A 12,718-nucleotide genomic window follows, 5' to 3' on the forward strand; every position below is an offset into this window, starting at 1 on the left:
AAACAAACAAACAATTTAATACTTTAATTCAGTAATTATGTATTAAATGGATAAGTGATAGTAAAGATTGTTTTTTTTTACTTTTTAACCGGTTTAACTTTTTATTCATATAAAAATCAAATAAAAAAAGTATAACAGGTTCCAAAAAAATATTAAGCAGCGCAACAGTTTCAACACAGATAATAAATGAGCGTATTAGAATGATTTCTGAAGGATCATGAGACACTGAAGGCTGGAGTAATGATGCTGAAAATTCAGCATTGCATCACAGGAATAAATTACATTTTAGAGGATATTAAAATAGGAAATAATATTATAAATTGCTAAAATATTATAAGCTCTTGGAGAGAGACTCCATTTAGGACATTAAAAATCTTACTGATCCCAAACTTTACAATGGCACTGTATAAGTTATATTTGTCACGATTCTCTTATTGGTGGAATTCTTTGCAGAATTATGGGTAATGTAGTTTTTTTACATTGAAGAACACTATTATAAAAACAAGTTGAATAATTTAGGCCGATGGCTTCAGAAGAAGCATATACCATCGATTAACAACCGCGTAGCTCATTGTAGGTCTTTGTCTTTAAAGGTTTATAACTTATCAATAAAAATCAGTTGCTCTATCGAGAAAATAAATGGGATTTTTACTTCCAGAACCCAACTTTCAAACAGGTTTCCCCAACACTGTTCCCATGCATCTGCTATGTTTTGATCAAACTTTCATTGTAATTGTTTTTACATTTTTGGAGCGCCCGTCTCTGAGCCCCTGTCCTATTTACTTTATCGCATTGAAAAGCGCAGCTAAATCACATTTCCAGTTAAGAAAACAACATATATCTTAGATCTGATTGCTAGCAAGCCGACTATTTCAGTAGATATCCAAAGTTTAGGCTGTCCTGAAACTTATTATGCAAACCGAGTAAGCCACGTTCAGACATCGGGGCCCAGGACGCCTCGGCAGGACCGAGCGCTGAATGCTACAATGCTAACTCTCCCACAGGTGAAAAACACAGCTGCTAATGTTCTCAGGGAGACGTGGCTCATTTATAAAAACACCAAGCTGGTGAGGAAGATGGACCACGCCAGAGTCAGGAAACATCAACGCAAGTTCCTTCAAGCCATTCACCAGTAAGTCAGACCTCTGGAGACCCGTCAGGACTTCTCACACACTTTATGTGTGTGTGTCTGTTTTTCAGTGAGACTTGAACGGTTTGAGCTCTGAATTGTTTGACACCTGTAGCCCAGGGTATTTGTTTGGTTAATCCGTTTGTACCAAATTTGTTTTGGTGATCTGAGATATGTAGTATCATTTGTTGGTTTGATGCTCTGTTCTTCCATTACAGAGTTAATTCAGCCCTCAGTAAAGTACAAGTGAGGACACTTGCTCTTTCCCCCATCAGCCTCACTTTTGATATTTATGGGCCATCTAAAAGAGGACGCAAGTGCCCTGTAAATGTCACTCTTTTCCAGTGACTGATTATTTGGGAAACCCAAAAGGCAAAATGGTTATAAACCCACCTCATTTCAGCTGAAACCCTGTGGGTTTGTGGTTTCTTCAATATGTTTTATTTTCAGAGATACTAGCTGGAAATTGTGGCTATTATTGTTGGGTTATAAAGCACTTTACCATGAGTCTTTACCACAGACAAAACACTCTTTTCTCAGCAATACAATGTAAAACATTAAAGGAAACAGTTCAAACCTTGTATTATGAGCCTCCACTAAATGCTTGAGTTGCCCATTAATGGTAAAAAATATATAATTCTGAACTGACTTCTTTACAAGGATTTTTTCCCCACCTATTAGATTTTTTCTTCTTCTAGCTATCTTTGTCTTTTAATGAGAATAAGTTGTGCATTAAACTTCTAAATCATATAAAACTGTATTTTATGTTTGTAAAGCACATTAGTGTAATGTATCAAGTGCACAGCACTTCAGGAACATTACATTTATTTGATCAAAAATACAGTAAAAACTCTAATATTTTGTATTATTGTAATTTTTTATATCAGGGGTGCACATAATTTTTTCGGTCTGGTTCTCATGAGAGCACCTGGAGGTTTGGTTTGGTCTCATACTGCACATAGTGTGACCCATTAAATATAACTATCAAAGTAGATTAATAATAGTAATAATATCATTGCACTTAATTTTTTTTTTTTATAAAAATAATAAAATGTGATCATACTATTATATTTAAAAATGAGTATTAAATAAAACATTGTTTTTTTATAGTATAAAAATTATAATGTTTTAAAAAATATATTTTTTATACATTTTGCATCATTTTCAAACCTTAAATCAGCAAGCTTTTATTTTAGTGGATTGCTGGTAGATTAGCATATGTGCTGCCAGCTTTAGCACTGCCGAGTGAAGCATGTCAGTGAATTAAATGTATGTTTTGCATTTTGATATGAAATAGCAACCCATAACCTAGATTTACACTCTCAGTTTGAATGGAAATCTTATACAGCATTACAGTTAGTCAATCTAAAACTGTGGTAGTGCACATTACCAGATATCAACTATGTCTGTATGAAAATGAGTGGTCTGAACTTATTTACACAGCACTTCTTTTATTTTAGTCATGCATGCACACCAGCGCACCTCTTATGTGCAATTATTGAGTCTAATAGATAACAGTTTTCAATAAGTGCTCTACCAAAAGGTTAAAATTATCTTCAGCAAGACATAAGGAAATGGTGTTATTAAACTGAGCTGAATTCAGGTAGTGTGTATCTCTCAAAGCAACTGTATCAAAGCAGCGAAGCAGCTTTGAAGTCCACGGCTGACGCTGTAATTGTGTGCCGTGTAAGCTAATATTGAATAAGGAGCATCACTAAAGCAACTGGAAACCATGACGGATGTGGAGAGCACATCCTATCGTCCTTTACTCCTCTTTCACTATTCATGAAGGTGTCAGGGGACGAGTTTCACCGCCTTTCTGTTGGGCTCTCTCTTCCTTTCTCTCTTTTCTCTCCTCATTTGAAGTTTATTCATCACTCTGTCCCACTTGCCATCTGCTCTATGACATTAGCATTGTGTCCGGTTTAATGCTAGCTTTAAAACAAACATTCAATCATTTTTCAGCGATAAGATTTATTTGTCCTGTTAAGCTTTGGTCGTGATTGACCCGGAGGAGACACGTTTCATGCATTTAGATTAGAGTATCGAATGCCTTCTGTTTGTTTTGTCTCGCGCTGCTCTTTTATAATTAGCTAAATCAAGCATGCTCATAAAGACAAATATTCATTATTGAAAGATGTACTTTCGGCATAATAAGCTAAATCTAAAAAATGATAAAGCTTGATAAAATTTAGCAAAATACATTTATCTAATTTCCTCTCATTTTGTTCTGCATCTATGATGATGTTTGCTAAAACAAACTACTAAGTAACCACCTTAATGTTGAAGCAGCAATGCAGAACAACACCCTAGCAGCATCATACCTTCTATGTAAAAAAACTGTTTTTCCTCACCTCTCTTTTACCTTGATTCATTATGCAAAGTTGATAATGATCGTGACAATGTATTCAAGCTTCTGATTTCACTCTTGCCCCAAATTGGAATCAGATGCCGTCGGGCTGCGGTTTACGTGATGCATCACATCTAATAACGCTGATTGTAACGTCACACAATGTCCTGGCTCTTTTTATAGGCACACAGCTAATGTTCAGTCAGGACACATAAACCACAGGCTACTGCTCACACACATGACACAGCAGATTAATGCTCAAATCGTTCCCGGTTCTGTGTAAAACCATTAGTGTGTGTTCAGGTGTTTTTACGGTTGTATATGTGTTTGCATGCCTTCATTAAGACTATCTGTGAGCATCGATACAGCCAGTGCCTGTGGTTATCTATCTTATACTTTAATTCGTTCCCCCTGATTCTGTTCAATGTCCTTTGTTTAAAGAGCGCCTGGCCCAGATCCAAACCCATGAAGACAGGAAACCGCCTTCGCAGACAAAGTCTGAAGCTTCCCAGTTGGCTCAGTCCTTACTAATGGCTCCGGTGTGTCCTTTAACGCTGAATGCATGACGTTTTGCATAATGAGGATGACTAGGATCGATTTCCCCTGATTGAGGCCGTTCTTATCATGCATTAGTTCTAGAATAGCGAATTGCCTGAAATTATCTACAGGCCATCGTCAGGCCAAGGTACGTTTTAGATGTCCTACGCATATCGAGGCCACACAGAAAATAAGGAAGGCATCTTGTTGTTGGATGTCTGTTTGTCCTCTGGTGCTGGGTTGCGATAAGCAAATGCACTGTTGACGGGGCGATGATGATGATGATGATTATGGCACGTCACGACCAAGGTTGCACACGGTGGCTTTGGGGACGGGGAGAGAGTGTCCGTGGTTTGCGTGCGCAGAATGGGAGGAGGGCGTGGGCGGTTGTGTGGGTGGTGCCAGCTGTAACTCAAGCCTGTGTGCAGCATCCTATGCACCACCTGCTGTGCCACCAACACCCTGCTTTAATCATCAGCTGGGCCTGTAGGACCGGCACTCTTGGGCCAGAGTGGCGTTATCTAAATGAGTGGTGCAAGACTGACACACTGTGCATCTGGCATGTTAATGAAGGTCAGAAAGAACTGCAATCTGACGCGCTCCGTAATAAGCTGCTCTTTCTTGGGTCTCTTTATGGTTTAGGATAAAGTTTGAGAATCCAAGGAGTGCAAACATTGCGGCTTTGTGGTGCTTCCAAAACAGCTGGTTTTATGAACTGGTCCAGCATGTTATCTTCTGTCTCAACCAATGGCGTGAGTTTGGGGCGGAGCTTTGTGTTTCAGTAAAAGCCTGTTCACACCAAGACAACAACTATAAAGATAACTCAAATCATTTAGATTGTGTTAGAACCTGCCTAACAACCGGCCCAAACCCTAGTAATTACACTGAATATCCTATCAACCAATCAGAATGTCCTAGCAACCAAACAGCAACATCCTCATAACCACAGAAATGCTGTAGAAGCCACCTTGCATCATCTTACAAAATTGTAAATGATAACTACTAGAATTAGGGTTGCAAAGGGGTGGAACATTTCCAGAAACTTTCCAGTGTTTGTTTGAAACCTTTGGAAAATATTGGGCATTTTCCAGAAGTTTACCAAAAATGTGCTGCCTCTATGCAACCCTAATTCCCATCCATATCAACAGATGATAAAGGGATAGTTTACCTAAAAAGAAACATTTTCTGTTATTAATTACTCACCCCCATGTTGTTCCAAACCCGTAAGACCTTCGTTCATCTTCAGAACACAGTTTAAAGGGGGGGTGAAATGCTCGTTTTCACTCAATATCCTGTTAATCTTGAGTACCTATAGAGTAGTACTGCATCCTTCATAACTCCAAAAAGTCTTTAGTTTTATTATATTCATAAGAGAAAGATAGTCTGTACCGATTTTTCCCGGAAAAACACGACCGGCTGGAGGCGTGACGTGTGGGCGGAGCTAAAGAATCACGAGCGCGAGTAGGCTTTTGCGTTGAGAGCGTCTGGAAGCTGTGACATTACCGTGAGGGAAAAGCCATCATCCAAAACAAACCATGGCTTACAGTCAGATTCAGCCGTTTATTTATGATCCAGAATCAGATCCAGAGGCTGAAATTTAACAAGAGCAGCAGCAGCAACGACTACAGCAGGACGTCTCTATGTGCTATGTACTGAAACTGTATATATTTGCTTAGCGGTTTTGGAAAATGACTAAGTTCCACTTTGTCGTCTTTTTTTTTTTTTTTTTTTTAAGCTGTACATGTGGAAAGTGCAGTTTGATGACAACATCGCATGTTGTTTACTTGATGTGCTTACGCGGCGATAGCTAAGTTAACAACACAGAGATATTTGAAGCAGTTTTACTCACCGCATGCTGTTCCAACACACGATCGTGACCCTTTTTCGTTGGGACTGCATTATCCTTAAGAAATAAACGATACGCAAATCCGTCGTCAAACTGGGCCTTGTTTGTAAAACAAACATCTTCGAAATGCAAAATGTAAATGTGTGCTTTTTGTGTTCAAAGAAAACAAAAGTAACAAAAAAGTAAAGACTATATTTAACACTTTCTTCTCTTCTGTGTCAGTCCTTGACGCATGTTCAAGAGAGTACCGTGACCACCTTGTGACATCTTACTAATTTTAAATAACGATAACTAAATTAGCATCCACATCAACCCACAATAGTTTTCTGTTTGCTATTAGCACACACTGCAGATTTTTCTTTAAATGCTCAGGCTCTTTAAAGCTGGATGGATTCTGATTGGTTGTTTTTATCATTATGTTTTTATCGTTCATCAGACGGAAAAATAGCAATGGAAAAGCACTTCCAAAAATGTAATTGTCATTATCATTACAGTTGTTGTGTGAACCTAACCATTTTCATATATTTATAATTTTTATTAATTTCAGTTTTTTTTACTTATATAATTATTGTTATTGTCTTTGGTGTGAATGGACATTAAGGGGTCATTAACACAGAACACGTTTTTATATTTAAAAACACGATGTAATGAAAAAAACACAAAGTTTAAGTACTTGAGTTACTGTAACATTGTAATGTGACAAACGCTACATTGCTATTTTTGTTGCAAGATAATTTTACAACAACTAATATATATATATATAATATATATATATATATATATATATATATAAGTTAATTGCTGCTGTTATGAATCGCTTATGTGAATTCTACGTTTTTTTTGTATTAAGTGTGCGTTTATTTGTTAAAGTTAATGGAATCTGAGTTTTAACAGCAATGTTGGAGTAACAGTATGGATGTAAAATGGAAAACCGCTGTATGTGTGAATGACAGATGTTGTAAATCTAGCTAACTTTACTGGAGTTTTGTGTGCAAAGTTTGCAGTGTTTATATTGTAGTCACTTTTTTTATATATTTATGTAGCTAACTACTTTTTAAAAGGCTAGCTGTGCAATATGAGTAGCATGCAGTGTGGTTATCCTAACAATGGCGGTCAGTGGGCGGAGCAGAATGGAATGTTTCCGGAATCTTCTGGAATCTTCATCTGATGACTGCGTGTCAGTGGAGGTTGCAGGGAGATCTGAACAGAATAATCATGCCACATTTTAACTGTTGTGATAATTCATTTGTCTATTTTGTTTCCTTTTTTTTTTCCTGTTTGTGTCAACACAATGCAATAGAGCTCGAAAGTAAGTCTTCGCCTCACCTTTAGATACAGATCTGTTGTGTGCATGCAAATAAGTTTGTATTTCTATCTAATAAGCAGAAGAAAATGTGCACACCCTGATTTGATAAGTGAAATTCATTCTTTAAAAACTTCTGTAAATATTTTTTCCTATTAAGCATGATTTAAAGTGTCCACATACTTCATTATTTTTTTTCATTACAATAAATTACCTTAACAAATGGAGTGCAAGAAACAATTAAGGACATTAAATGTAGCTTTTTGACTTGTTAACACAGTTGCTCATTAAATAAATCTCATGAAACTTATCCAGAACATCAAGCTTTTTCACCCCAAAATCAAAAGAAATAAATTTGAATTTATATATTGTTTTAATTACTTTTTTTATTTTGTTTTTGCCTTTATTACAGTAGGATAGATCAGAACAGACAGCGGGAAAGGTCCTCGAGTTGTTCTGCTGTGTGGTGAACTCATGACACTCATAAAGCAGCAGTGCCCTATGTCTGTGCTATCAACACTGACTTTATTTTGTTTTGTTTTTTATTAGTGCAGTTAAAGTCAAGCACATTTCCGCCAGTTCTCAGTACTATAGTGCCAAAAAGTCATTCTTATGATATCTATAAATATGAAGTATTTAACCGTCATCACAGTATTTGTGTGTTTATATTTTAATATGTAACATTTAAAATATGCAACTTTTGATTATTAATCAGAATATTTCTTTATATATTAAATAAGATAAATGCAGAGATGTGTGGGGATCAGTTGTGCTGATTTATGATTAAAATAATGTCACACTGCATATCACACTCTGACGAAAGCTAAATTAGTTTTTTTTTTTTAGTATTTTTCATTCATTTTTATTTTAATACAGTTTCATTTATTTCTAATATTTATTTTCTTTTGATTTTGAGCTGAAATGTGTCCCAGCTGCACCGTCCTAAAACCAGCGAAAAACAAACAAACCGAAACCAACTATACATGACCCTTTTATCCAATGAATTTCAGTTATCAGTGATAGAGGGTGTTTTCTTTCCATTGCTGCATGAATGTGATTATTTGAGACGTTTAATCAGACAGCCACTGATTAAAAACTAATACTTTGCTTCCATGAGTCAAACGATGACCGTTCCTGAACTCTTTCATTTACTTCCAGTCTCTCAGCTCTATTTCATCTTTGCATCTTTGGGCTCATGGAATCCGAGTTTCTCCTGAAACAACATTTGTCTCTGCATATCCCACCTTCCCCCACCACCACCCCTTCATTTCCCACTTGGATGACCGGTAACAGTGTAAATGAAGCCCTTAGTCACGATGTGAATTGCCCCGGCTGTAATGGACGTTACCCCACATCTTCAGCTCAGCATGCTGAAAGATTTCCTTTGAGTGTATGCAGCGAGGCAAACGGGTGTAACGTTTGCTTCAGCTGCTAGGAACAATTAGATAGTTTCACTGCAGCCCGGACCAGCATGTGGTAAATCAGGCCGACTGCAAGAAATCACACGCAGCTCGATGCCTCGGTGTGGGATTGTACGAGCGAGCAAGAGCTCTCAGACGCTAAGGTCAGCAGGTGCCCGAGGGAGCCTCTGGATGACTTTTATCCCAAAAATGCACTGCTTCTTTGCCCCAGCAGGAGCTAATGTTCACCACACACGTCTCAGGGAACAGAAGGAGCCTTGTGAATGAAGCTCGGTTAAAGTGAAGCGTGTAGGCTAGAGCTTTTTCTCTAATATACTCGTGATGAGAAAACTGGATGCTTGCCAAATGCACGGCTGTGCTTTAGCAGTGGCACAATAGATGCAGAAATGTGATGCAAGCTCCAAAGATAAATTAGATTGAGTTATATATGCTTCGAAAAGCTTTTCATGTCTTTAATGGTCAGATATAGTTCCTCTCTCTAAACGCTATCGGTCATCCAACTGTAAAATGAATTTAATGGAGCCATTCTCTCAGGACATACTTATTGTAAAACAATATTTCAACATTAGGAATTAAAAAGCAATTATATCTGTCTACATGAAGTGCCTGGCATTTGCTGTGGGGATGTCCTGGTCATATTTCATTACAAAAAAAAAAAAAAAAAAAACCTTAACTGAAAAAGTAAATTATGTTTCACTTAAAGAAAATTCTTATTGTTTAAGGACCATTAAGATTTGGACAATTTTTTCCCCCATGACAATTAAACATTTATTTCTGTTATTCTCATAACTATAATGGGACAAAAACAATGCCTTAATGAATTTAAACATACTAATAATAATAATTGTATTTATTGATTTATTTATTGAACAATTTATTTATATTATAGAAATATTTGAATGTAACTAAGCAAAAATGTTGTATAATGTACATTCTATTTTGTTTACATGCGCTGTTTACATTATAAAATATTTGAATATAATATACAGGTATATATTTGAATATTCCTATAAACGAAACTATTATATTTAAAGCTATTTATATCTCAGAATAATGGGAATTATTATTTTAAAAAGTATATAATGGAATTTATTACAGTACGTTTTCCTTCACACAAATGTTATATTGTGAAATGACGAGCATAAAAAAGTCAACAAGATTATTTTAAGAGAATCGCTGTTTCTGTTTTATTATAAAATATCTAATATACATTTAAAAATTAATGTAAAAATTTAATATATATTCCACATAATAAAATGCATTTTAAAAAGCTTTATAGTTGAAATGAAATAAGGGGTTTTACAGTAATGAGAAATAGAGGGTGAATAGTGCATTTGTTAAAATGTCAATCCAAACAATGCTAATGGTCCCAAAAGTTAATTTTCTGTATATTTTTCTGGCTTCGTTATAAAATCTGACCTGGACATGTTTGTGTGTGATTGATCCAGTAGTCTGTGGACAGACTCTGCTCTCAGTTTTCTGTTCTGCTGTGTGCTGCTCTTGTGCGCGCTCTGGTGGTTGGACGCAGAATTGCATCTTACCTGACGGAAATTGCTACATCTGGGCCAATCAGCATCCAATCCCCTGAGGCCCCCATAGTGTCTGTTCCCTGATCTGTGTCATCAAACTCTCAGAGTGTAATTAGGGAGTTTAACTCGACACTTAATGCCTCGGTCTCCACACAATGAATTGCTAAATGTTGCTCCTTCTCAGCAATGATTACAAATATCTCCGGCTGTGATTCAATCCCTTTCCCCAGAACAGATTACAGCTTTCTTGAGTATCTCCCTCGTGAGTCAGGAAACATACTGAAAGCAAACCGCAATTTATGTGTGATACCTGCACACGTCCCGCAGGAGAGCTTTTTACAGTGCTCTTGAGAACGAGAGAAGAAAACACTTAATGTATAGTGAAGATAAGTAGTTCCTGAGAAACCTAATTAGATGGAGGAGATGAATAATTAATGCTAGCAGTATGGATTTGAGTGAGAAGGTTGGTTTACAAAGCTGTGTGATGTAGTATTCAGCTCTCAGAGGCCATTTATCTCAGCTTCCTTACAGTAAACGGTGATCCGTTTCAAATACAATGAAACCGGTGTCATAGTCGTTGTTTTAAAAGGATGTTCCAGGCTCAAAACAAATTAAACTCATATGGACATGCTGTGAAGTTTAAAAATAATAATAAATAAATAAATAAAAAATAGCCTGTCCCATTTACAGCTGTACACTTACATTGGAAGTCTATCGGGAAAATCATTCAGGAGGGTTAAAAAGCAAAATGTCGAGCTCGTATTTTTGTTAAAGCACTAAAATAAATAAAAAATAAAACAGTTCAGTTAGTTGCCAAAGCAATATTCCTCATTTTTATGTAGTTTATCTTGATGTAATAAAATTACTAAATAAAAAAAAAAAATAATAAATAATAATAATAATAATAATGAAAAATGTATAGACACAAAAATGCAACAAAATTAATAAAACTAAAACATTTCAATGAAAACAGAAATATAAAAATAAAAACTAATTCAAAATATTTATAAAAATATAATGGTATCTGATTTTTACTATAATAATTGATAACGCTTCAAAGAAGTGTTAAATCTCTGAATTATGTGGGTTTATGTATATATTTTTATTCTTGCAATTTAACAAAAGATAATGTCCTTATTTGTAAGTCACATAAAATAAACGTAAAACATTTTAAATTTCATATTTCATACCCATACAAACATTATTTGAACATTACTGTGTTCAGTGGTTGTACATACTCATGAAATATTGGATATAACTGCATACACAAAGGTTAGTAAGCAGTTTTACTAGTGACTGTAAAGTTACATTTTTGTGTAGGTATACTTTATAAATGCGTTTATATATACAGTGTATATTTTAACATTTGAACCCTGGCCTTATAGACTTCTACCACAAGTATATTACTGTAAACACAATCATGCCCCCCCCCCCCCCCCCAGATTTCAAAATAAGCTCTAAATATCCTCTTAGAGCCAGAAGAGACTGACCTGTCATGTAAATGTTGTACCCTCTGTAGCTTTTTGGGAAGGTATCTAATATATCATCAATTCCTCACTAATAACTAGAAAATCAGATGTTGATAAAGCATTGCTTTGTGTGGAAAATAATAGCCGTAAGAAAAGAAGTGCCCATAGCCTCTTCCCACTGACGTTTTGACTTGCATGCGCCTCAGTCCTCCTTCAATCCCTGCATTCTCTCCTCATGTCTTGTGCATGTCCTAGGAGTGCTTCCGAAATGTGTGGCTTGTGAATGGAGAACCTGTCAAAAGATTTTTGTACTGACCGCTTGCCACTACTGGGCTCTGAATGGTCTTGTGTTCAGATTAAGAAGTGTAAAAATGGAGCAACGCAAGCTGAATGACCAAGCTAACTCTCTAGTGGACCTTGCAAAGGTAAGATACCTTTGAGTGAATGTTTAAGTAATGCATGACAGAACTTTGGGGGTCTGTTTGTGTTTTGAATGAATGTTAATATATTGTAAGTCTACAGGTGTCAAATGAACAGACAAGATTTTATAAGTAGATTTTTTTTTAATGTTTCGTATACAATATGGTTTCAGTATGTGGTACTAATCATTTGTTTCCATGCAAAGAGAAACTAAGCATATGGTTGATGTCAGTTAATTTATTATATTTGCTTTACGAATTGTCCTCATGTTCACTTTTGCTATTTATTTCCCTCTTGCTACGCACAATTCATCATGCTGCTTAATGGTCTGGAAAAGCTTTCATCTCTTTAGAAAAAAGAATAACTGATGGGATACCTGAGATTTTAAAATAGCCTGATTTATTTTAAACCCCTTCATTGGCACTTCCCCCACGGCCATTTTTTAGACGGCCTAAAGAGCGAGCCTTGGGGAACACCAGGCACGCTGCCAGCCTGACTCTGCAAAAACCACAGAAACCTGGGAAAGGGATACACTCGAGATCTGATGAGTCAGCTGGAACAGCTTCTCGCACGAGTGCACACTCGCTCGCACCCCGGCGCTGTGACATTCAAACATCCGCAGTGGTCATATTCCAGCAACCTCTGTCGGGGCTTTGCCGTGAGAGTCATTAGTTAGTGTTACCCAATTACCCTCCTGTCCAGCACCTCCCAAAG

The 12,718-nt window shown here is 36.4% G+C and overlaps 1 protein-coding gene across 2 annotated transcripts in view; it reads left to right on the plus strand.

The window, feature by feature from the left end:
• Nucleotides 1-12,718, plus strand: part of LOC113109699 (small conductance calcium-activated potassium channel protein 2-like) — a 35,314-nt gene that overhangs the window by 19,118 nt on the left and 3,478 nt on the right. Inside the window, exons 6-8 of one of the 2 annotated variants that reach the window (XM_026273431.1) lie at nucleotides 1,005-1,132; nucleotides 7,163-7,171; nucleotides 11,940-12,009. In XM_026273431.1, the coding sequence (XP_026129216.1) occupies nucleotides 1,005-1,132; nucleotides 7,163-7,171; nucleotides 11,940-12,009 (207 nt within the window). The remainder of the gene's footprint in view (nucleotides 1-1,004; nucleotides 1,133-7,162; nucleotides 7,172-11,939; nucleotides 12,010-12,718) is intronic. The other variant, XM_026273432.1, reaches the window with a different exon arrangement.

This window comes from Carassius auratus, chromosome 10 (genome assembly GCF_003368295.1).
Source record: "Carassius auratus strain Wakin chromosome 10, ASM336829v1, whole genome shotgun sequence".
NCBI classification, from domain to species: Eukaryota; Metazoa; Chordata; class Actinopteri; order Cypriniformes; family Cyprinidae; genus Carassius; species Carassius auratus.